Source organism: Halictus rubicundus, chromosome 1 (genome assembly GCF_050948215.1).
Source record: "Halictus rubicundus isolate RS-2024b chromosome 1, iyHalRubi1_principal, whole genome shotgun sequence".
Lineage (NCBI taxonomy): Eukaryota > Metazoa > Arthropoda > Insecta > Hymenoptera > Halictidae > Halictus > Halictus rubicundus.
In genome coordinates this window covers 15,501,102-15,524,603 of record NC_135149.1, presented here as the reverse complement: position 1 = coordinate 15,524,603, position 23,502 = coordinate 15,501,102, and the positions used below count along the sequence as shown (strand labels likewise).

The 23,502-nt window shown below is 41.7% G+C and overlaps 6 protein-coding genes across 9 annotated transcripts; 3 read left to right on the top strand and 3 right to left on the bottom strand.

The window, feature by feature from the left end:
* Nucleotides 1–269: 269 nt before the first annotated feature.
* Phtm (cytochrome P450 enzyme phantom) lies at nucleotides 270–5,617 on the bottom strand. 2 transcript variants are annotated; one of them, XM_076789345.1, is made up of 8 exons: nucleotides 3,305–5,617; nucleotides 2,193–2,640; nucleotides 1,950–2,098; nucleotides 1,600–1,802; nucleotides 1,213–1,537; nucleotides 994–1,149; nucleotides 697–871; nucleotides 270–579 (listed from the first exon to the last, which is right to left on the bottom strand). In XM_076789345.1, exons 2-8 carry the CDS (start codon nucleotides 2,518–2,520, stop codon nucleotides 398–400), a joined length of 1,518 nt encoding a protein of 505 aa, XP_076645460.1. In that variant the 5' UTR covers nucleotides 2,521–2,640; nucleotides 3,305–5,617; the 3' UTR covers nucleotides 270–397. The 2 variants fall into 2 exon arrangements, with proteins under 2 accessions (XP_076645460.1, XP_076645468.1); XM_076789353.1 differs by having other exon boundaries at nucleotides 3,379–5,617.
* A 2,179-nt stretch (nucleotides 5,618–7,796) lies between these two features.
* LOC143354933 (seminal metalloprotease 1) lies at nucleotides 7,797–10,460 on the top strand. Its single transcript, XM_076789318.1, has 5 exons — nucleotides 7,797–9,240; nucleotides 9,332–9,514; nucleotides 9,598–9,900; nucleotides 9,993–10,126; nucleotides 10,215–10,460. The coding sequence occupies exons 1-5, from the start codon at nucleotides 9,018–9,020 to the stop codon at nucleotides 10,308–10,310; spliced, it is 939 nt and encodes a 312-aa protein (XP_076645433.1). The 5' UTR covers nucleotides 7,797–9,017; the 3' UTR covers nucleotides 10,311–10,460.
* A 79-nt stretch (nucleotides 10,461–10,539) lies between these two features.
* Fu (STKc_STK36 domain-containing protein fused) lies at nucleotides 10,540–13,356 on the bottom strand. Its single transcript, XM_076789277.1, has 8 exons — nucleotides 12,988–13,356; nucleotides 12,755–12,868; nucleotides 12,502–12,653; nucleotides 12,262–12,441; nucleotides 12,050–12,194; nucleotides 11,146–11,956; nucleotides 10,799–10,989; nucleotides 10,540–10,726 (listed from the first exon to the last, which is right to left on the bottom strand). The coding sequence occupies exons 1-8, from the start codon at nucleotides 13,102–13,104 to the stop codon at nucleotides 10,682–10,684; spliced, it is 1,755 nt and encodes a 584-aa protein (XP_076645392.1). The 5' UTR covers nucleotides 13,105–13,356; the 3' UTR covers nucleotides 10,540–10,681.
* An 842-nt stretch (nucleotides 13,357–14,198) lies between these two features.
* Nucleotides 14,199–16,718, top strand: Rpn6 (regulatory particle non-ATPase 6). Of its 2 annotated transcripts, none has more exons than XM_076789308.1 (5): nucleotides 14,199–14,353; nucleotides 14,533–14,869; nucleotides 15,105–15,499; nucleotides 15,594–15,918; nucleotides 16,008–16,718. In XM_076789308.1, the coding sequence occupies exons 2-5, from the start codon at nucleotides 14,549–14,551 to the stop codon at nucleotides 16,236–16,238; spliced, it is 1,272 nt and encodes a 423-aa protein (XP_076645423.1). In that variant the 5' UTR covers nucleotides 14,199–14,353; nucleotides 14,533–14,548; the 3' UTR covers nucleotides 16,239–16,718. The 2 variants fall into 2 exon arrangements, with proteins under 2 accessions (XP_076645423.1, XP_076645414.1); XM_076789299.1 differs by having other exon boundaries at nucleotides 14,263–14,449.
* A 565-nt stretch (nucleotides 16,719–17,283) lies between these two features.
* On the top strand, nucleotides 17,284–19,872 carry Reg (proteasome regulator gamma). 2 transcript variants are annotated; one of them, XM_076789335.1, is made up of 5 exons: nucleotides 17,284–17,425; nucleotides 18,064–18,096; nucleotides 18,186–18,506; nucleotides 18,597–18,733; nucleotides 19,007–19,872. In XM_076789335.1, the coding sequence occupies exons 1-5, from the start codon at nucleotides 17,402–17,404 to the stop codon at nucleotides 19,227–19,229; spliced, it is 738 nt and encodes a 245-aa protein (XP_076645450.1). In that variant the 5' UTR covers nucleotides 17,284–17,401; the 3' UTR covers nucleotides 19,230–19,872. The 2 variants fall into 2 exon arrangements, with proteins under 2 accessions (XP_076645450.1, XP_076645445.1); XM_076789330.1 differs by having other exon boundaries at nucleotides 17,298–17,425; nucleotides 18,052–18,096.
* Dronc (Death regulator Nedd2-like caspase) lies at nucleotides 19,873–23,019 on the bottom strand. Its single transcript, XM_076789286.1, has 6 exons — nucleotides 22,375–23,019; nucleotides 22,042–22,283; nucleotides 21,674–21,956; nucleotides 21,338–21,597; nucleotides 20,855–21,119; nucleotides 19,873–20,788 (listed from the first exon to the last, which is right to left on the bottom strand). Exons 1-6 carry the CDS (start codon nucleotides 22,510–22,512, stop codon nucleotides 20,669–20,671), a joined length of 1,308 nt encoding a protein of 435 aa, XP_076645401.1. The 5' UTR covers nucleotides 22,513–23,019; the 3' UTR covers nucleotides 19,873–20,668.
* Between the last annotated feature and the right edge of the window lie 483 nt (nucleotides 23,020–23,502).

Sequence of the window (23,502 nt, the reverse complement as noted above, 5' to 3'; positions counted from 1 at the left end):
CGGTCAACGATGGTCCGAATCCGGTCCGGTCCGGTCCGATCCGTACCGGCGACACGAAAGTTGCGTAAGTCCGATTCGCTGACTCTCCCCGCACAAAATTCATGCTTTCTTCGTGTACCAACGTGCAAGGTACGATGTACAATGTGCAAGACGCACGCGCCTTGTCGTGCACATACGCGCACGCTTGTACGCTTGATACGAACGGGTCACTGCCCTCTCATATCTCGTTTATGGTATGGGATAAAACGGCGAACGATGATTTCGGCGAGCAATAAAAAAAAACATGATTTATTCGGGACACAACAGAATTACTTGGTGATAGAAAAGATTGCGTTACGCAAAGGAGTAGCGTACGGCGTATAGGAATATTCGTATGTAGCGGAAACGGGCTCGACGATCACCGGCGTCTCTCCGTGAACATCAATCGGTGAGGTTTTGGAACCAGCGTGATACCAGAGTCGCCCTCGAGGTCGATGGTTTCGTCCGATGGTACCGATACCTCGAATTTTCGAAGGATCTTTCCAGCGAAGAGGAACAATATCATTCTGGCAAGTTCTTCTCCGACGCACACGCGCTTCCCTGTAATCGAATCTGTCATCGAAACCTGCGCCTCGAACTCGAACTCCTCGGAGTTCGTTGACCGTTATCGAGAACCGAAGATCGGAGTTCGAGGGTTCGTTAAGGGTGCATAGTTACCGCTTTGAAAGGGAAGAAACGAATCCGGTTTGAAGAAACTTCCATCCTCCGCGAGAAATCTGTCGGGACGAAATTCAAGAGGATCTTGCCAGTAAGTCGGATCGGTGTGGACGGCCCATTGCATCGGCACAATCATGGCGCCCTTTGGCACGTCATATCCGCCGATCCTAGTATCCTGGCGCGGCCAATTTTCCAAAATGTTAAGAATACAAGGACGCAACGCGATAAGATAATAATAATAAGTATTGTAGATATACTACAAACAGACTGCGTATATCGTGTTCTCGGTGTTCTCACCTCCAACGTTCCGTGAGGAATACCTAACGGCGTGACGCTGCGTAGTCTTTGCACTTCGGCCAAGGCGGCATCGAGGCGTGGCATCGAGGGCCTGTCCTTCAAGCTCGGATCTTCCGTTTTATTTAAGCATCGATCCATCTCCTGATGGAGCTTCTCCTAGAAATCGTTGGATCGTTCGAGTACGTTCGATAGACGAAGAACACGTGTGGCGAAACGTACCTGTTCTTTCGGATGGGCAGCCACAAACAGAACAAACCAGCGTAGAGTTGTCAAAGTTGTGTCGGTTCCAGCGCCGAACAGGTCGGCCAACAGATGGTAGAGTTGCGGTTCCGTGTAATAACTATTCTCGGTGGTACTCTCCTTTTGCATTTGTTCATCGAACGCTGCTAAGAAGCTCTCGTTTTCCAACCGAGAAGACGCTGACGTCGCGTCAGAGCCAATTCTCCGGCTACGATGCTCCTCGAGTATGCCGCGATATATTTCGTGAGACTTGTTCTTCCCATCGACGATAGACCGTATCGTTTCGCCGTATCGCGGCAAGAACCTGACAAACGTTTATTAGAACAACAAGATGCCAAGACTGGGGAAGCAAAACCAAACGAGTACCTGAGGAGAGGCAAAAAGTTCAACGGTCCAGCGACACCTATATGCTTCACGCCTTCTTCTTGCAGATGCCTCAACCATTTCCAAACTTGATCGTCTTCCTGATACGTTTTCCCAAAAACGATATCGTTCACCAGATTGCCCATACAATGGTGAAGCGTGTCCATCGGATCGATCGGTCCGTTCGACGAACGTTGTCCGAGTTTCTACGAACGCCGGGAGAAACATTGTGCCGTATAATCGTACACGCTATACTATACACCTACACGTTTCGACTAGACGTATATTTCCGAGCAACTAAAGTCGGTTTACAAAGTCTCGAGAAAAAGATTGAACGTTTCGAATACACCAACCGATACACATTCGTCCACAGCGTTCGATATTCTTTCCTCCAATTTGTCTCGCCTCGACCCCTCGTGCTTCACCATACCGAAATTCCTCAAGCAAGTGCTAACGAATTTCCTCTGGTCTTTCCATCGATCTCCCTCCGCGCAGACCAGCCCTGCGCACGAACAAACGGTTAAAAAGCTGCGATAAAATCGCGTTGTCTCGATCTCTAGTTTCTATTCCTATTCGCGGGACGATCATTTTCTTACCGTATCCTTGCATAATTCCGTGAGTGAGGTACAACGGTGCTCTACCGGTACACGCATCCTGCGCAAAAGTCTGCTTGATCAGTCGAGGATCCGCGAGCAGAACAGTATAGACGGAACCCATGCGAAGTCCGCAGACAGGACCGTACGTCCTGACCAGTTTCGTCAGAGACTCGTGCGGTTTCTTCGTGTCGATCCGCGGAAGGTATCCGACGATCGGAAATTGCCAAGGCCCGGGAGGAAGACGACGCGCCACCTTCTTTCGGTTCCTATCGAAGAGATACACGAGACACGCGAGAGATGCCAAGAATATCGTGTACACGAGATCCATCGTAACCACAGGTGGATCCCTTCTTTCCGTCTTTCTTTGCTCCCTTCCAACGCCAACGTTCCGAACAGGCTCTAACACTCGCTCGTTGATCTACCACGCCAATCCGAATCTACGATCCAACTGGAAACAGCCAAAACAAGTGCAATCTCTAATTAAAAGAACGTAGCTGTTGCTGGTATACATTGTATACAAGCGTGTTATAGAACACGGAAAATCCAGCGAACGAACGATGCCGATCTGTCACGCGTCATAAACCGCAGAAAAGAGTTCTAAACGTGCGCGTGTACTCGTTGGCACGTGTTGTGTCGTTAGTCCGTTTAACTGCTCGTTCATGCGCAGAATATTGTACGACGCGTGGCGAAACACGTGCTTTTTTTACCCGTGATCCTAACCAATTCGGCACCGTACCCCGTACCCCGTACCGAGACCGAGATAGAAAAGATACGGAAACACCGTTATTTCGTCTGCGTTACTGGCGATCCGCCGTTTTTTCGCGACTCGTCGAATTGAAAATCACACGGTAACAATTACAATTACACCGGGGTACGGCGAAATCTCGAAACTTACTCGAAAGCACCGACATCGGCTAGAAAACGAAAAAATATCTTCCAAACCGGGCGACAACGACGCGACAGCCAGACTGCAGAGCGTCTCGTCGTGCGGTAGGGTTTTATCTCTCCGACAACAACGGATATACCGGCAAGCAGTCTCGTTTGACTGTCAAATGCATCGATGAGACGATTCGAACCGTTCAACATTTATATATTCGAAGATTGATACGTACACGCTTCTATCGTCTTTAAAGTATTATCCTGTCCTGTTGCACGAATCGAAACGTTGCCGAGCGTTCAAACTTACCAAACTGCTAAGCTCGTAGATCGCCGACTCTCGGATACCTGATGCCTACCCGTCATTCCTTTACTGCGGACAGTCGTTCCCCGATACCTGCCCGAACGCCCTTCGTTCGTTTTCACTTTTCGATGCATCTACGTTTCTCTCTCATTCTCCCTCCTTCCATCCCGCCTGTTCTCACTCTCTGTCTCTCTTTCACCCTCTCTTATTCCATATACCGTCTTCCTCGCAACCATGTTACCGAAAAAATCCGTCGATCTCATTAGAAACTCGCATTCTCCGTTCGCGTAGAAGATACGATTTTTAAATATGTCGGTTTATGGAATAAGCGGACTAGAACAAACGGTATATATGCAATCGATAATAGAAATCTTTGTATCGTGGTATCGCTGCCACGCGGCGAGGATCCAGCGGACACGTTAGACGTGATAGTAACGAACACGAAACGTGTGCTGACACGACTGTATGCTCTTGCAGAGAACGTGCAACGATCACGACGAAGATCGCGTTCAAGAGATGAATTAAATCCTTTGACGTCGTCGCCTACTTGTCTATAGAAATCTATAGAAAATACGAATAGATACAAAGAACCGTCGAAGGTATCCAGAAGTCTGAAACCGTTGGATTCAATTCGAGTTCTAACGCGCTCGCAACGTTCGCTGTTTAGATATTCTAACTGCCAACCGTTTCTTGGTTCGTCTGCGGAGCGTGGCGGAGCAAGGACGACGCACCGGACACTAACCATATTTCTCAAAAGATACAGCCCCGAATCCAAGCCTAAATCGTACAGTACTGTAGGATCCAGATGTGAAGTCTGCTGCTTCGACGGATCCGGAGACCGATGAGATCGTAATAAATTGCCATCTCTTTTCGCAGTTGATACTTGATCGGCCTCTTACCGATTTCTTCTTCTTCCGTTCCCGTCTCCCCGGTGTCTCCTATATTTCCTTCTGGCAACGAACGAGCGAACTCGCGCGGAAATTCTCCCGGTAAATCCGACCCTGTGAAACGCCAGGCAAACTCCTGCAGTAATGAAATTATTTTTCATTCGACCTAAGGACGACTGCTTCGGGTTCGATGAAACGAATTTTTCTCCAAGGACCGCCTCGCCGCCTTGCCGCCCCCCGACACTCGACGCCACGCGAGTTAATCACCGGTAACGATAACCTTCCGTCGATTTCCTTTCAGGTATAACGAACTCTGTGGTACGCTGACCGTCACGGACAAACGGTGCGACTTCTGGCGATCCTTCATCCCTCCCGCTACGCCGCGCCGCCGCCACGCTGCATCAACGCTTCACCGCTACACCGCTACACCGCTACACCGCTGCATCACCACCCATGATCCCCTTTCTATTTTTATCTCGTCCAACTGACATATCTGAAAAAGCTTCGCGATTCAATCACCTACATTTTTGTTCCCTTTCCTCCACCTCCTCTTTCTTTTTTCTTTTTCCATGCTTGAAGCAACTGCCTTTAAAGCGACGCTAAACGAGCAGAGACCGAACACGATTCTTTAATGAGAAATAGAACGCGATATAATATTTATCGCGAGAGCAGGTGGATGGGGCTACCAAGGGGGCAACGATCGACTTGGGTCGTTGGCTGAATCCAGTTATCAAGGCTGAGATCCTTTTCTTTGGTCGTGCGAAAGACCGTCGTTTCTCCTCGAGAAGGATTGATGAACTTGCCAAGTTTAATAGTTCTGCGCTGTTGTTGCTACTCGCTCGAAACCTATTATATTATACCTACACGCGCGGCGGCCACCGTACTCTTTTCGACAACTTGTAATTGGAAAAAAAAGATCGACGACTCGAGAATCAAATACAATAAATGTAACATAGTTTAATCGCTTCTGTCAGGTTTTTGACTTGCACGCCGCGCCGTACGGTTCGCTGATCGTTTCCGGCACAAACTCCATCTTGTCGCTCGGTCGCAAGTCGCAAGTGCCGTGCGTACGAAAATTCGCAGATTCGGCACTCGAAGCAAACGTGGTCGAGAGGCCGACGACCGCGACTTTCTCCTCTTATGCTAATTTCGTTAATATGCTATTTTCACGACTCTCGTACTTTACAGGAATGTCGCTTGACCATTCGGTTTCCTTCGTATAAAATGATCCAGCCAAGAAATATCCCTGACGAAGAGAGACGATTCAAAATCCGTCTGGCTGTTCGCATACTTCGTAACGTGATATTGAGCAAAATCGTATGGTGCGGGACAAATGATAAATGCTGGTCAAAACGTAGATATTTTTTTTTGTGCCAAGGCGTTTATTAGAACTTCGAGATGGACGCGGCCTAACCGAAAACGAGCCGACGCGATGCGAAAATTTCAATCGACAAATACTTCCGAAAGAATGTCGAAGGTTCGAATCGGTTTGATTTCAACTTGGATATCTCGACCGATCCCGATGGTCGATCGATCGTGATTCGGTTTGGTTTGGAGAAACCCACCGACGCCGCATCGTCGCGTCGCAAACGAGTATTATACCGAGTGACATCGGTCGTAATACAGTGCGAGGACAGAGTTCGTTGCCCTGTTAAAGAAGGCGGGTGTAGTGGCCCCGACTGTGGCGTTTCTGGGTTTATTACCGCTCCTCGATCGCAAATAACGCCGCCGCGTTTCTTTCTCTTGCTCGGTAGTACAAGGTACCCATACATCCTCTCGCGCAAAACGACCGATAAACCGATAGATCGATAGAAATTTCGACGTGAATTTCTGCGCGCCTTCGGTTCACTTTGTGCCTGCATAGTTATTTCACGTTCCGTACAAATTTGATTCGTCCAAAACAAATCTTTCGCAGACCTATTTGTCCTTAATGTTACTTCCTCGTCACGCGTCGACGATCGAGTTTCACGATCGTAGCTAGCCAAATTTCTATGGGCTCGTAACCGAAAATCGAAGAATCGAAATTACTAAACGTTAAGATATAAGATACGTACATGTACGCATATACGGTATACATATATGTGTGCGTGTGTATGTATAACGCTGGAGCGGTGCGGTTTGGTGCGGCACGGCACGGTACGGCAGCGCGGCGCGGCGCGGTGGCATGGCATCCGCAACCGTGGTTATGCGGCACAAATTTTGGTGGGGATGGAGGACACTTTCACTCTCACAGGTGTATGACCGAGGCGAGAGCTCTTGGAAATACATGCTCGTTACCCGAACACACGAGACGTACAGGAAGACAAACGGAGAACGCGAAACGGGGATGCGGAGGAGCAGGAGGGGATGCAAAAGAGAACGTGACCAAAAAGATGAGATGCATAAAAACTGATCGCCGTGGTTTTCCAATACACCAACATGAATTCTCGCTCGAATGTAAAGTTCGGTGGAATAAAGACGTTTCGAGGCTAGCTGGGACAAAGAATGCCAACGAAATCGAAGGAAAAGGACACCTGAAAGGGGGCCACCGAAGGAATATTTCGTTTTGCAATCACCGTTTCGATGATTTACAAAAGGGAAGGTGTCGTCGCGCGTGATCCGCTAGATAACGGCCCAGTAGTCGCATACTTGCACGTACCGGACAGTGTGCATTCGTTTTCCTCCTACCGATTGATTTTTTTCGCCATCGCGAAGCTTAACAGTCGGTCGATACGGTCCGTTGCAGCCGACATAGACAATTGCAATTTCGTTGAAAGAACGACCAACGGGGCAACAATCGTCGCCGGTTACCGAGAGAACTTGGAAAATATCCTTGCGGCTCTCTCGCGACGACGATACTTTCTAGATGCGAAGGTACGATACCGCGATACCTCGTGCCTACATCGAATCTACACCGTACACTCTGACCGGTATAAAACAATATTCGAATAGAAGCTTGACGCGAGCAAGATTCCACGTACCTTGAACGTTATCGGTTTCGAACACGAGTTCAAAGGAATAGAAAGTACGAACAGGGGGATGCCAAGAGTAAGGGAGAGCGAGACGCGTACGGCGATAGAGACAGAATTGAAAGTAGAGAACGAGACAAGATGGGTCTGGAGGAGGCTGGCCGGGGGTCACTGAACCGCGAAAGAACATCAGTTTTTGGTCAACGTACCCGCTACCGAAATACATTCTCGTCTCAAGGCTCGAGACGGTCCCGATGTTTCCAACTGGTCCCAGTGGGTCAGTGGTTCACGAAGGAGCACTCGGAGCAGCGTACTTGACAAGCATAAAGCGTATCCAATTTTCGGCAAGAATACGAACAAAACATTGTCCAAGAATATTTAGTAGATCGACGGATGCTGGTTGGATGGATGGATGAATGAATGAATAAATGAATGATTGATGGATAGATAGATAGATAGATAGACACGAGACCCCAAAGCTTACAGTTTTCATTATCAATTACAAAATTCCTATGCAGGCCTGCATACAAAATCACAGAACGATTTACGTTCATCTACGACGAAACAAAAACTACTGGAAACTAAAAAGAATACGAGCGAGCTAATCCGTTCTGATAGATGCATGTACCCATTCGTAGAACTGGTATTCATTATAACGAACGTGAAATAACGATTCTCTCTGATCGCGGTTCCAACAGGTCCGGCTAGAATTTAGGCTACGTCGAGCTACCCGAATCTGGAACAGGTTGGTCATTGACCCTGCTTTCGGTGCTGTTTCAGAGAAGATTTTTCAACCGCAACACGTGCTTTTTTTTACATTTATTTATTTGTTTCAACGATTCCGAATTTTCGGCGGCGACCCCTCACATCTCGCTGCTCCGTTACACGAGAGTCAGAGAATTGGTAGTTCGACGCGAAACGCTCGAGAAGATATTGTAGCATGTCCGCGCACCGAATTATATGGCCGGCTACCGAATCATTTTGACCCACATAACCGACATCATCCGATACCATGATCTTTGCTGCCTTGAGGGTCTGGAATCGGTCTCGGCGATTCGACAATACCGTTTATGTATACGGGGCTGCTCTTTCTGTTCTTTCTTATTCATTTCTATCGTAGTTTCAACAGAAAGCCGTCGAATCGTTGGCACGACCGCACAGTCTCTTGGAACAGGAACTCGCGACAACAACAGAACCGTATTCCGCGACGATCGCGCAAAGCTCGTTCCACCGAAGTGAACGTTTTACCGAGCACGGTTCCAACTGATTGCGATAATAGAAGCTTAACGAGTACACCACCGACTACGAATAGATAAACCGGATAAAAAGCCGTGTTGGTATTCGCATCGCAATCTCTTTATCATTATTATTCTATGAATTTGCATATCGACGCGCTTGGGAAACTACGACACAGAACAAAATTAACGAACGCGATAGAAATCACGCGTCTCTCGTGAAACGTTACCGGTCACCGGTCGACCGTTTACAACAACGAGAACGTCTGTCTGTTCGGTTGATTCCGCGAACAGAATGCTAAATGTTTTTTTTTTTTTCGTAGAATCGACGGAAACAGCGGTGCTTAGGCGATTCAATTGTATCAGTTGCAGAAACAAGTTTTGTCGAGCGATGTTTGATAACGAGATACGTGCAGCGGATGTTAAATGCTTCGAGTACGAGCATTTTCGTGGGTATATAACGATCCGGTGAGCTTTCCGCTTTCTCAACGTTCACGTTCATCCACGGTAACAATCAATTGTAAGAACGAAAGAACAAAACAAACAAGCTGCAGCACTGTACTCCTACGAGAGCAATGAAGCTTCGAATCATTCGCAAAAATGTCGCGTTAACGCGGCCAACGGTATTCTTGTCGTCATTGTTACTATTATTATTATTGTTGTTATCGGTGGTTACGGCGACGATGGAGCTCGGCGGTCGTTCTGAAACGATCGATCAGACTCGATCGCTACCGGCCGTTCCGCCGACGCCAAGGCATCGAGGCACCTTCGACGAAACACACGCGCACCACATCATTGGTAAACGATCGATCGATCTCTAGAAATCTACTCTGTAATCTACGGAGAACATATACCGTATTGTACTTTGATTTTCCTCTGTTCGCGACAGCAAACCGTATAAAGTCTTGGTCGGGAGACGACAGGCAGAATGTCTGGGAACTCAGCGGCCTTTTCGAAGGGGACATAATGCTGCATCGGGATGGAAATGTCGAATCGAAGAACGGTTTACTGAAAACCGCGTCCCGTTGGCCGGCTGGAATAGTACCGTACTACATAAAGGAAGGAGAATTCGGTAATACATATTTGTTATTCGTTCAAGTTCAAAGGTCGTTTAAACGTATTTCATCGTTTTACGACCGCGCTTCGCGATCGTAGACGAAGAAGAGGTCGAGCTGATCAAAGACGCCATGGAGGAATACCACGAGCACACGTGTTTACGTTTTCGACCATACGAGAAAACGGACACCGATTTCGTCACGATACAGGGGAAAATGTCCGGATGTTGGTCTTTGGTTGGTCGACACGACCGTGGACAAGAACTGAATTTGCAAAGTCCGGGATGCGTGCGACACGGCGTGATCGTTCACGAACTGATGCACGCGCTGGGCTTTTACCACCAACAGAGTGCAGCAGATCGTGACCAGTGGGTCAAGATAAATTGGACGAACGTGAAACCAGGTGAATGTGATCTATTCACCCGTTCATTCATCCAATACCTCCATCCATCGTTGACCGCGTCTATCGCTAACATATGTTCCTGTTGATCGCAGGCAAAGAACACAATTTCAACAAATACGACAATCGGACTGTAACCGATTATGGAATCGGTTACGATTACTCGAGCGTGATGCACTACAGTTCTCACGCGTTTTCGCGAAACGGCGAACCGACTATTACTCCAAAAGTAAGTATCATACCCGCTACACTTGTTTCGTTTTGTTTCCGTTGATAGGGACCACTCAATGATCGATCAATCGATGTACGTTACGCAGAAAAGGGGAGTAAAACTTGGCCAGCGAAAGGGTCTTAGTGAAAAGGATATACTAAAGTTGCAAGAAATGTACAAGGAAGAATGTCGCAACCGATGACCCGATGACCCGATGACCCAACTGGAACCGCAAACGAGCCCTCCCACCCGCGCTTTACTCGACCCGTCCGTCCAACGATTCTGGAATCGTTTGTAGATTCGACTCGTCTCGACTCGAAGTCGGTCAACAAAAATTACCTTGATTTCATCGAATGGAAATATCTCTATCGGCCTAATACGACTAAAAACAAAAGAATGTAATAAAGAAATGACCAACGCAAGGACAAAAATTCCATACAGAAAAATATTCTCTTTTCCTCGTTTACAATTGAAAATGCAACGAATTCGAGTTCGAGTTCGAACGTGTCGTGAAAAAGGAACAAAAAGCAATGAACTCTCCGCTCCGTGTTGAATCGTCCCTCGCATTGCGTTTCATCGATCTTCGATCGCAGATAGTGCCCCCGTTTCGTCACCAGCCTGAAAATCGACGGATTCGAACATATCGAGATTGGAATCATGATATATGGTTATCAATTTTATATCCCTTACCTCGGAAAACTCTGGTCCGATGTCGTTCAACGTTTTCGCGCTTAGTATACCTACGCTCAACACATTGGACCATACACCTTCCAAAGTGGTACGGAAACATCCACCTAGTAGTCTGATCAAACGACAACATCTCCCGGCAGTTATATCGTCCGAGGCCGCCACGAGACGGCAGAGCATCACCGCCGCATCCTCTATTAGAAAATCGAAAAGAATGCTTGGAGAGCTTTCAAACGAGTATTGACAAAAACGGTCGCGAAATCGTTTCTCCTTACGTACCTGTATCTTATCTTACATAAGTATAACGCATAATATGTACGTATGTATGTAGAAGATATGCTCGTACTTACCCGGTTTATCCCAGATTAGAACAACAGTTTTCACTAGATTCGCATTTTCGGGCTGAGATCGCAATATTTCGTTAAAAATCGCAACGAGATTACCGAGAATCCGCTCCTCTCTCAATTTCAATAATTCTTTTAGAAATTCAATTCCATCGACGAGATAGATAGCGTCGCAAAACTGAGTAAGAAATTTCTTCTGGTTATGAATTAGTCTACAAAGCAAAAGTATCGCGTATTCCAGAGTTTCGAGGCGGTTCGCGTTCCAATTTGTCGCGAAACTACTATCCATGTTTCCAGGTTTATACGTCTTGTTCGTATTACGGGAGTCCTTGGACATGAAAAGCTTCAGTGCAAAGACAAGATTCGGTACGACCCAAACGTCCAAATATATTTGCTCGATTTTCAAAAGGCAATCTTTCGGTTGACCATTCGGGACGACAAACGGTAACGAAAGAAGACACGCTACGTATTTCACCACTCGAAAACTAGCCCGTGGATTTCTTAGCGGAGACACGAATACTGAGACACAATTCTGTTGCAGCAACGAGTCCATTTCCCCGTCCATGATTTCCTCCATGGATTTCTGCAAGAACGCGATCCATTCTTCGTTTTCGATATTGCTCTCGACCATTACTGGATTCCAGTCGGATAAACTGTTGTTTCGCGGTACGGAATCATCTTTCGTTAAATCATTCTTCGGCACGAGCGACGCGTTACTCGTGTCTCCGTCGATTATTACAACCCCGTCTTTCACAAATGGATCTACTAGGAGGGCGGGCCAAGTCAACCTCCGCGATGGATCCTTCTGTAGCAGTCTCTGTTTGCAAACGCATTATCGATACATCAGTTCGAATAAAAAACAGAACACTTTTGACGTCGGGATCATGCAATAATTTTAACTTATCACAACCTGTAGAAAATTCTTGCAAGTATCCGAAATGAAGTCTGGCCACTTTATCTGTACATCTCTTATTAATCTGATTAAATGCAGAATAGAATTTGTATTAAAAGGAGGAAAACCTGTAACTATTTCGAAGACTATACAGCCAAGAGACCTAAAAGCAGATGGATTCTTATGTACCAAACATCAAAGCTATTTGTTTATCCGAGAAGATAGTTCACCATAAATCCACGTTATGATCATAAGGCTGTTCCTCTATTAGTTCCGGTGCCATGTACAACGGCGTTCCCTTTATAGAAGTTAACACCCGTGTTCCTGTTTGCATGCTACGGGCAAATCCAAAATCGCACAGCATTGCTTGTCCGTTTTGTTTAATTAATACATTTTGTGGTTTAATGTCTCTGTAGAACAGAACCACTTGTTAGCATAGAGAAAATCGATGAGATCCTAAAACAACAAACCTGTGCAATATTCCCTTGGAGTGCAAATAATACAATGCAGAGACTAGATCGCAAGTTATCGCTTGGGTTCTCTCTATAGACAACCTGCCGTTCTTACTAGTCTTTAGTACTTTGTGCAAATCCTTAGCCACGTATTCCGTCTCGACCCATATCTGAGGAAAAGAACCTACTTCTGCATCTCAATCAAAATGCATAATACATGTACTTACATATACATATACTGCATATTTGACACGAACGCGCGTATCTTTACCTCACTCTTATTTTCATAGCAACCATATATTGGCACTATATTTGGATGTTGGAGCTCACGCTGGATTTCCCATTCTTGACGCAAACTCTTCAGCTCGTCGTTCGATCTACCATGCTTTATGGTTGTTTATACGTTACACGATCGCCGACACAAGTGAACATGTATATGAAATTATAGAAACCAGACATCGGAGGAAAAAGAAACTAATTTCAATAATCAATGTTTCACCTTACCTTTTGAACAGCTTTAATAGCTACCGTTTCACCATCAAAGTATCGTTTCGCTTTGAATACTTGTCCAAACGAACCTTCACCGACCAATTCATACGCTGTATATGCCCCAAGCGCCATATTTCTATACAATACATTAATATTGAGCCGAAAGGTTTTATCGACTTGTAATAACAATAAACCACAGCACAGCTATAAGTTCAACAGTTCACCAGTTCTTCATTGCGAACTGTTGTGAACCCACACTGACACACACACAGAGGTATGCATACCTCTGTTCTCGTCCCATGCGTCGCACCAGGCGCGACGCAACAATGAGATATAAAACCCTAAAATAGCAAAACCGGTTCCGAAAACGGTGGCGCCATTTAGCGGCGAGTACTGGAAACACCAAAAATGGGAAAAAATTCAATAACGCGGGAACCAATGCCACAGACGAGGTACTGGGGCTGGCAGTCTTTATATATATCTCGTCGGTGGTAGAGGGCGTAAGAAATCTAGTTGTTGTTAACGATGTCGGTATTTCAGATCGTGAGACGCGAAACCCCATATGGTGATTGGTCTACTCCCATACCTCGTTTGTGGCCAAAGTGGTTGCTACTTCTATGGCTAAGAGGCTCTTCTATGTAGACTCTGATCCAGCCTAGTAGATGATGCAGGTTCTGGTCCATGCTAAAAAGTTGATGCAGGTTCTGTTCCAGGCTAAAAAGATGATGCAGGTTCTGTTCTAGGCTAAAAAGATAATGCAGAAAAGTGGGGATACTAAAACCCCGAGCGTGAGCACTCTCATTTCCTCTCTGTCAGAACCATAGGATTTTCACTAGCGCCAACGTTCCTACATTTTTGACGCTCGAATTGTTATTTTGTTAAATATCTGCTTATTGTGGGTTTTTTATCGAGACTTTTTGCATAATATTAATGCGAAGATGTTGAATGCTTCTAAAGACATTTGATACAGTTTTCAAACCACGATTAAAAAGGCGTATGATTATGTCCTTATAGCTGCTTATGTATAGTATATCCTCTTTGGTATAGTACATGTAGATACATGGTGAATTTTCCCTTGTCGAAGCATAAATTGAAACCAAAAGGTATCAAGTGTTTTAATGCGCTCGATATTTAAAATTTAACATTGTATGTGAATATAATCCCACATTTAAAATGGGATATTACAGAATTAAAATAGATGTTAACTTTCAATTACATTAAATGAATACAGACATACATAAATACACGTGTGTATAACAATGTGGATGAATTTAGTAGTTGCGCTGACTCGCGTAGTTACGTGACATGAGTTTTGGGATTTTGGGGAGCAAACGATCGAGAAAGAAAGTGACAACTCATTTGTCGTTCGTTAATTCTAATTGTAAGTGTAAACGCATAAAAACGTTTAGCACATTAAGGAAATTTTACTGGAGCCGGTTAAACTTCACGTTCGAGTGTTGTGAGAAAACTGATATATGTATTTATTGGACAAAGCGTCTTTACAGTTTTCTTTGAGCAGGGAAAAGAGGTTATTTGTTCTTAAAATTTTGTCTCTTCCAGCATAAATACTGTCACGATGGCTGGTGTAATGCTATTTGAACGAGCACAAGCGGTTTCAATGACGAATCGTAGCGAGGGTATTTCCCTTCTGAACGAAATCATCTCCGATCCCAATATCGGTGTCGCTGACGATGACGAAGACAATATTCGAATAAAGGAGCAAGGCATTTTACACCTCGGGGAACTTTACAAAAAAGAAGGCAAAGCGAAAGAATTAGCTGAATTAATCAAAGCTACTAGACCATTTCTGAGTCTAATCAGCAAGGCCAAAGCTGCTAAACTCGTACGTTCTTTGGTGGATTTCTTCTTGGATCTAGAAGCTGGCATTGGAATTGAGGTACTCATACATGGATAAAACTATATTGCCAATGTGTATCAACTGGTAACTCGAAACCACTGAAATGGACATATTTTTCTTGTAGACAAAGCAAATATAAAATGGTATGACATCTTCTTCGAACAGTCGCTATATCAATAATATATAACAATTTTGTCCTTTGGTGGATGCGAGTGACTAAGATAGTTTGCTTACACTTTGATAGACAATTTCAAATAATGTTTTGTTCGTGTAGGTTCAATTATGTAAGGAATGTATAGAATGGGCAAAAGAAGAACGTCGAACATTTTTAAGGCAATCTTTGGAGGCACGTTTGATAGCATTGTACTTTGATACCAGTATGTACAGCGAAGCGTTGCAGTTAGGATCAGCTTTATTGAAGGAACTCAAAAAGTTGGACGATAAACAACTATTGGTCGAAGTGCAATTGTTAGAGAGTAAAACGTATCATGCCCTAAGCAATTTAGCAAAAGCGAGAGCAGCTCTCACCAGTGCTAGGACAACTGCTAATGCAATTTACTGTCCACCTAAAATGCAGGCTGCGCTAGATTTACAGTCAGGAATTCTACATGCTGCCGATGAACGAGATTTTAAAACGGCGTACTCTTATTTCTATGAGGCATTCGAAGGGTGAATTATTTGGCTCAGCATAATTCTTATATATATGTACATATAAGATTTACTCCCATTCATGTATTTTCAATATTTTATTCATTACTCGCAGGTATGATAGCGTTGAAAGTCCCAAAGCACTAACAGCTCTGAAATATATGTTACTGTCAAAGATTATGTTACGCACGCCCGAAGACGTTCAGTCGATTATGTCCGGAAAGCTGGCGGTCAAGTATGCCGGTCGGGATTTGGATGCGATGCGCGCAGTCGCCGAAGCAAGTTCGCGACGATCGCTGGCGGACTTTCAAACTGCTGTAAAAAAGTATCGCGACGAGTTAGAGGACGATGTGATTGTACGTGCTCATCTCGGTTCTCTGTACGATGCCATGCTCGAACAAAACTTGTGTCGCTTGGTTGAACCTTATTCTCGCGTACAGGTATATAGGCGTATGAACAGCATTATATTAATCAGTTTACCTGCGTCACGAAACTTTCATTAATTTCGTATTTCATTTTTAAAAAATAGGTCGATCACATCGCCACCTGCATATCATTGCCACTCGCTCAAGTGGAAAAGAAACTCTCACAAATGATATTGGATAAGAAACTGAGAGGTGTGCTCGATCAGGGCGAAGGTGTTCTAATTGTTTTCGAAGATACTCCACGAGATAAAACTTACGAACTTGCATTGGATACGATACATAGTATGGGAAAAGTCGTGGATACGCTCTATCAAAAAGCGAAAAGACTCACTTAGCCGTATTTAATACATATGCAGATAGATATATACTTCTAACAACAAACTTGAAAACAATTTAAATCATGGTCTTGTAATGTTCATTGTATTATTTAAAGTAACACATTTTTCCTTCTATTACCTTGATTTCTTTATGCTACATGATTTGCAATACCATTCATTTCAAAATCTTTAACATTTGAATACAAAATACTTTTCTTCCTACGTATACACATACATGGTAATATGTGTAGCAGACACTAGCTTATACGAGTTCATCCCTTCTGCTATACATGCATTTGTTCGTACATACATTACATATATATACAATACTGAACACATACATAGGTACGCACGTGCGTGCACACGCGCGCACATTTACACACAGTTGTAAAGCGTCATGTGCAGCAGTAACTGTTTTAAAAGGCACTTTTTCTTTTGAAGACAGATTAGTATGATGCAGTCGTTGCAAACTGTGAAATACAATACTACTATGTAAAATTGTTTGCTATTCATTTATATAAACCTGCTTGAGTCGTTGAAGAATGTAAAAAACGAAAACAAATTCTTATCTTAAACATTTCAAAAAAACCACGAATTTTTTTGTATAAATTTTACAATAAAATTGATTAAATAGTTGCAATTATCCCCTTCTTGAAACGTTAAATGGGTTACGATTAAACTGTTACATACATTACATGTTGTATGTATACAATTTCTTTCATCGAAACTATCATATCGGCTTATATATGTACATACCTACATATTTCCAATAATCTAAACAGTACATAAATTTGGAGACTTTTTCCAAAAATGAAAATAATTAAATAATTTTATAGATTGCTTTTGTTTGTGTATATGTATCTACGTGCGCGCGCGTGTGCATGTTATTCGTGCTAAAAAAATGTTAAAGTTAAATCGAGGTAATGCATATTCCTATAGTATTACTACCATATATTTTCTATTACAGAAATGTCGAATAATGTAATTCAAAGTGTAATCTGTAATACTTGACAAATAATAAAATTGCGATAACATTACCGTAACCGTGCTAACATTACAGATTCTGATTTGATGGCGTAGTAGGAACATGCATCGCTACTTCCTGTTTGAAGTTGTACGTTACAACAAAGAGGCAGGGTGGTTATATTTTATAAAGTGTTTTTTTTTGTGTAAAATATATAATGGCTGATACAACAGCACAGAAGGTAAAGTATTTTGTACAATGATCTTAATGTTTAACGTTAGACAGTACTAGTCTAGGTTATTCGCATGATTTGCTTGACAAATTACAAGCAACAATGTTTAGGTTAATGAAGCGTTTAACACAGACCGGCATCAATATGTCCAAACAGTTTTTGCTTCCTTTTTTTAATAATATTTTCGAGAAACAATCTATACCGATACATTCATTCATGAGTATTGTTTGGTGAAATCATTCAGTTTTCAAATTCTTCAATTCGCTATATGATCAGGTCTAACGCTCCCATAAAACTACGCAGACAAACGATAAGATTATATTTCTAGTACATGTAATTTTCTTCTCTCCAGCTGTACGATATTTTATGTTTACTCGTTGTTTCGTATCGTACCCTATTGTATTATGCTATACCACTGGAAACAAAACATGTAAATTTACGTAGTCGTTTGTTATAATTTACCATTTAACAATAGTTTTATATTATATATGTATATGTTTTATGTTTTTATTATATATATTATGTAAAACTACATATGTACATATAGTATGTATATATGGTATCACCAAAGGGAAAATGGTATTACATATTTCGATTCGGTTCAAGCATTCCATTTAATGTATTTATCCATCAAGTTTGTCTTGCAGGTTCAAGAATACAAAGATTCTCTTAAAACTAAGGTAATTAGTTGAACGTTGTTTCAATGCCACTTTTGTCCAAATTGTTGCAAAACGTATCGTGTACCCTTCTATGTGTATATATTGTTTAGGCCGAGCAACTGCTGTTAAAAGGATTTCCCGAGAAGATTGTTAAGTTAAACGAATTGTTGGAGACACCTGGATTCTGTAACAGAAAACTATCGGATGTCCATCAAGACTTAAACGTGCCTATTCCAGATCCAATAATTCTCAATCATTCCGAAGATGTACCTCCTACAAAGAAGCTGAAAGTAGACAATAGCATAGACAATACTACTGGAACCAAAGTAATGGTATTACCAAATGGACCTGTACCTTGTAACAAGCCTCTTTGCGATCTGATTTGCATAGTTAAACCGTATATTCGACAATTGCTGGAAGATTCTAACTTGGTAAGTATTTACCAAAAACATTGCATCCTTTGAAATTTATCCAAGTATTTTATCTTTAAAATATGTTGCTTATCTCGTATCGAATTTTAGTTGAAAATGTGGGTTTCCTATCTAATTCCAAAAATAGAAGATGGAAATAATTTTGGAGTGTCTATTCAAGAAGATACGCTTGCTGAAATACAATCTGTCGAAAGCGAAGCTGCCGCATTTTTCGATCAAATATCTAGGTAATACCCTTGGTCATGTCTCTTAAATATTTCATTGTAATGCTCACGTATCTATTGCTGTCGATAACTCGAGTCGAATTACGCTTACAAACGCTGAAGTTTAATAATTTAATTTATATCACCGTTCACGTAACAAGGAAACGAAGTATCGAAAAACTATCAATAGATTCGAACGAAAACGTACCAAACAGTACGGAACTAACGCACGAATCACGATCCTCATAACGATCAGTTTAAAATAAAAAGTCAAAGAAGAAATTTTATGTTTGACAGGTATTTCATCTCTAGAGGAAAGGTCATTAGTAAAGTTGCGAAGTATCCACACATTAGCGATTATAGAAGAGCAGTTCAAGAATTAGATGAGAAAGAGTATGTGAGTTTGTGGTTAGTTATGTGTGAAGTCCGTAATCGTTACTGTTCTCTACATGACTTGGTCATCAAGAATTTGGAGAAGATCAAAAAACCTCGTTCTTCTAATGCGCAATCCTTGTATTAAACTGCACGCTATACATACTATTTATACCTGATATTGTACAGGACGATAATGAAAAAAAAAAGAAACCAAGAAAAACATGCGCGACATAAGAAAACATTATTCTCGACCCTCTCATTGGATCATTAGAATTTCTTTATTTCCCTGGTATTGTTGCCTTTGGTTGTGTTTACCTGTTTATATCCGCAAAGCCTGAAACGTTATTAGACATATAAGTCAAAGCCTTTTCAACATATTATTCGTTGATTCATGAAAACGAAATTAGTTGGTGTCCTTTGTCTTTTGCATTCATAAACATGGATGGGTGCAATTAATTGATAGAATTCTTTAAAATCATTTGTTCTTATCGTTTCAAAATGCTGTGAACTACTTCGCACCGTATCATTATCGTACAACATACAAGAAAAAACAGGTCTCTAGCTTCATTTTTTCATTCATCTGTCTATTGAAAATTTGCCTATTACATCATACGAATTGTACGTACTTACAAAAACAAAAAAAAAACAAAACTTGAATACCTTAGGTAATGGAAGTGTTAGGATATTCTTTCGTCTAATTGATTTTATAGAATATAGTTAAGCATATAATTTGTAATCTGCATCTGTAAAATCATTACGACATAAATCATAAGGATTCACGAGAAAAGTTGTGGATGTTTTTAATTTAAAGCACCCTTCAATTCGGAATCTTGACAGTTTCATTTCTAAATCGCATCGAACGTATTGTTAGCGCGCGTCGCGTCGCATTTTGTGGTCAAAGAACCTTTCTGCTAACTGTAGTAGACGTGTAAACATGGGGTGGTCTTCGAATAGAATTTCTTTCTTCCTCGGTAACTACAAACACGCTTCATTTAATACTACAGTTCTGTTTCGAGAAATGGCACCAATGTTTGTTTTGAAAATAGGAAATTTCTATCCCCTCTTCTTCTTTTGAAGTTATTCTTTCGACACCGCTTAGCGTCAGGACGAGAGGGTATATATTGCATCCTTTTCCAACAAAAGATATCGTTACTCGGCCGACAACTTTGTAGTCTGCCACTACCTCTCGCCTCTCGCTTATTTTCCATGCTCTCTCTCGGCCCACTCGAGAACAAAATCAAGCCACAAAGGTACCTTGATCCGAGAAACGGCAGAAGCCGAGTCAGTGTCGTTTCTCGAAACAGAACTGTATTTGGGGGCTATTCTATGCTAACGACTGTATCGCCGTGCGTACACGCTTGTATCGCATTGGGTTCTAACAAAGTTAAAAAGTTTCTTGTATGCGTATAAATTATATGTAGATTATGTATACAAATTTACATATTGTTATGTATACAATTTTACAAACTCGATCGATGTATAAAAATTATCCGATTCTATCGACGTTTCGTGATAAATAAGTGATTATAAAAATAATATATTCGTAAATGCTTCAACGGTTACTGAATCACCATCGCTTTTCAACTATGTTTCTTCAAAAAGGCCTGGGTTCAGGAAACAATGTTTATTGAATCCTATCGATGTTACTGTCAAAGTTTGACATTCCTCCTTTGTCGTTCTTTGTATTTTTAATCGTGAGTCCACCTGTAAATGGGTAAGTAATTTAATTGTCTTACAAGACAACGATCTTTGATCGTCAAAATAGCTCACCATATTAAGCAAGTCCTGAAGATGCGATTTACACGCGTAATTCATAAATACTTCGCATAAAATTTGGATGAACCAACTGCCGGTTATTGTGTCTCGAAAAGCAACGTGTCCCGGGAGAGTAGCCTGTGTCACTAATATATCCTCGTAGTTTCTTATTGTCTCGTGGAAATTCGTCTTAGGACCGATCATTCCGTCGGTCGAATTAAAATTACTAATGTCCGTTGTGTGTCGCGGTTCTTTCACGGATTTCTGTATTTTTTTTCCTCTGAAATATAACACACAATATCTTCCAAAATCTGAATTATGGTAGGTATCCTTAAAAACTACATGTATACATAAAACCATGCATTTTAAGAAAGTCAACCCATTGTTCTAGTATGTGTGGTCGACACTGAACGTTTAACGTACAAACTTTAAACCTTATTCCATTGGCGTTTTAAGTTTTCTTCGGAGAAATAAAATTCAAGGCTCTTCTTTACTTGCCTACATAATTGAAAAATGAAGATTTTGGGCTTTCCGGCAAGATGAGGACACGCTTCGGCAGTAAAGTAATCCAAAATATCCTTGCACAAAACAGTTTTATCATTTTGTAGAACGCTCTCAGGATTATTATCCACACACTCAATTTCGGTGACCTCGTATTGCGAATTTACATTACCATGACTACTAACGATAACAAAGCAGGAATCAACATTCCGTAAATGTTTGTGTTGGGAAAATTCTCTTACTTTCTCCACAAATTGCTTGTAAGAATATACGTCGTTAGAGTTGGCAGTTTTCATTTCTTTCAGAATATTGTAAAATATTCAAGTTATTTACCTGTTTCGTTAAATCGAAATGAGAAACTACACGAAATCCCATTTCTTCGAAGAGATTTTTCATATTTTCTTCATCGTGTGCTGCCGAACTTCTAGGTTCTTTATAGCAATATTTGTAATGAATATTTGTAATTATTAAAACCAATCCACGAGGTTTACTTCGCATTGGATATCTTTCAACATTTTCGTACACAGGTCCATCCAAAAATTCTGTAGCCTTCTGTACTTGAATTTGTAAAGGTATGTTTGACGACTGTATATCGTAAAAAAAATTGTCTTGTACCCTTTTCAAAAGAAAGCGCACAATATTTATGAAATGTTTATTAATTGGAAAATAATTTGTAATCATGATGATACTTTGAATATTACCTTCCCGTATTAGATCTAAATTTTCTTTCACCAACAGGCTCTTTGTTAATAGCGTTACCCTCGCTAATATTTTTTTGCAACTCGTTATCCACAAATGTAAATGTTTTTCCTTCTAAGACATCAGCCAAACTCTCGTGTCCACTTTGTTTTAGACTCGCAATGAAACGATTAAATGCGTACGGTCCTCTAGTTTTAATTGTCAAGTATATGTCCCGTGCGGTTGATTTGTCCATAAGACTATCCTAAAATAACAAAAAAATAACAGACTGTTGTTTAAAAGTTACGCCTACGTACATATAAAAAAAACTCAATACTATAACAATGTATTCTTACCTTCCATCGCGGTACATTTACATCGTCTCTATTAAAAATTTTATTCTCCAATAATTTAGGCCATAACGTATTTAAATTTATTTTAGGTACTATATCTTCACAGTACGAATCGATCGTATCACGATGTTTTTGATTCATGCTGACTACCACCGAACAATTTTCATACCTTCAAACATGGAAAACTTTTGTTTCATTTAACAATAATATACAATATACGATATTCTGTGATTAAACGTCTAAACTTGTATCGCATTATCATGCGATTGCATGGGTATGGTTAGTAACGATTTGTGACAGTTTTCTTTCGATATCGACATAAAATGAGTCATCGTACGTCCGATGTATATTTTACACTGTAAACTCTCACTTCAATCCTTCAATCCACACTCCAGTCCAGTATGCCAAATGGCTCATTGCATCATCTAAAATCTAAAATATTCTAAAATCTATGTAGGTATGAAAGTGTAAACTAAGTATCTATGTACAATCTACATATGTGATATGTATGTATGTCAGTGCTGTCCTGCTGTCTTGCGTAGGAATATGTATATAGGAACAGGAACAGGAACAAGAACCTCTCACGCGCCTGCTTCTTCTCTTTCCAACCATTTTTTCCGGTCCTTTTTTATGTGGGACCTTCTATTACCTATAAACACCAGCCTGTACGAACAATGAAACGATGCGAACCAGCTGCAACAGTCGTCTACGGTCTACCGTAAAGTACCTATATATGTCCTTTAGACTTTCATTTGAACTTGACGAAATGAAAACATTTCCACGACAAAGCATCAAAAGATCATCTCGCAGCCCTTCGATCGAAATTACCAAATATTTATGTAATATGAGATGTGGGAAAACATGCGGGAAAAAGAGATCGATTTTGAATATTTCATAATATTGCCATTGCATTGATCGGAGATAATACGTTAATTGACTAGAGACTTCAGTATTGTTCCGCGAGTGGCGTCACTAGTTCTTGGTATGCATTCCTCCGTCGGTAACGCCTGGCTAGGAGTTCGAGCGTTTTGTCGCTACGAAAAATGGCGCTGAATCTAGATTTTCCGAAGCAAATGATTCTTGCCGATATTTGCATTGAATCTTACGATCAAAGCGGCAAGAATCATTTGT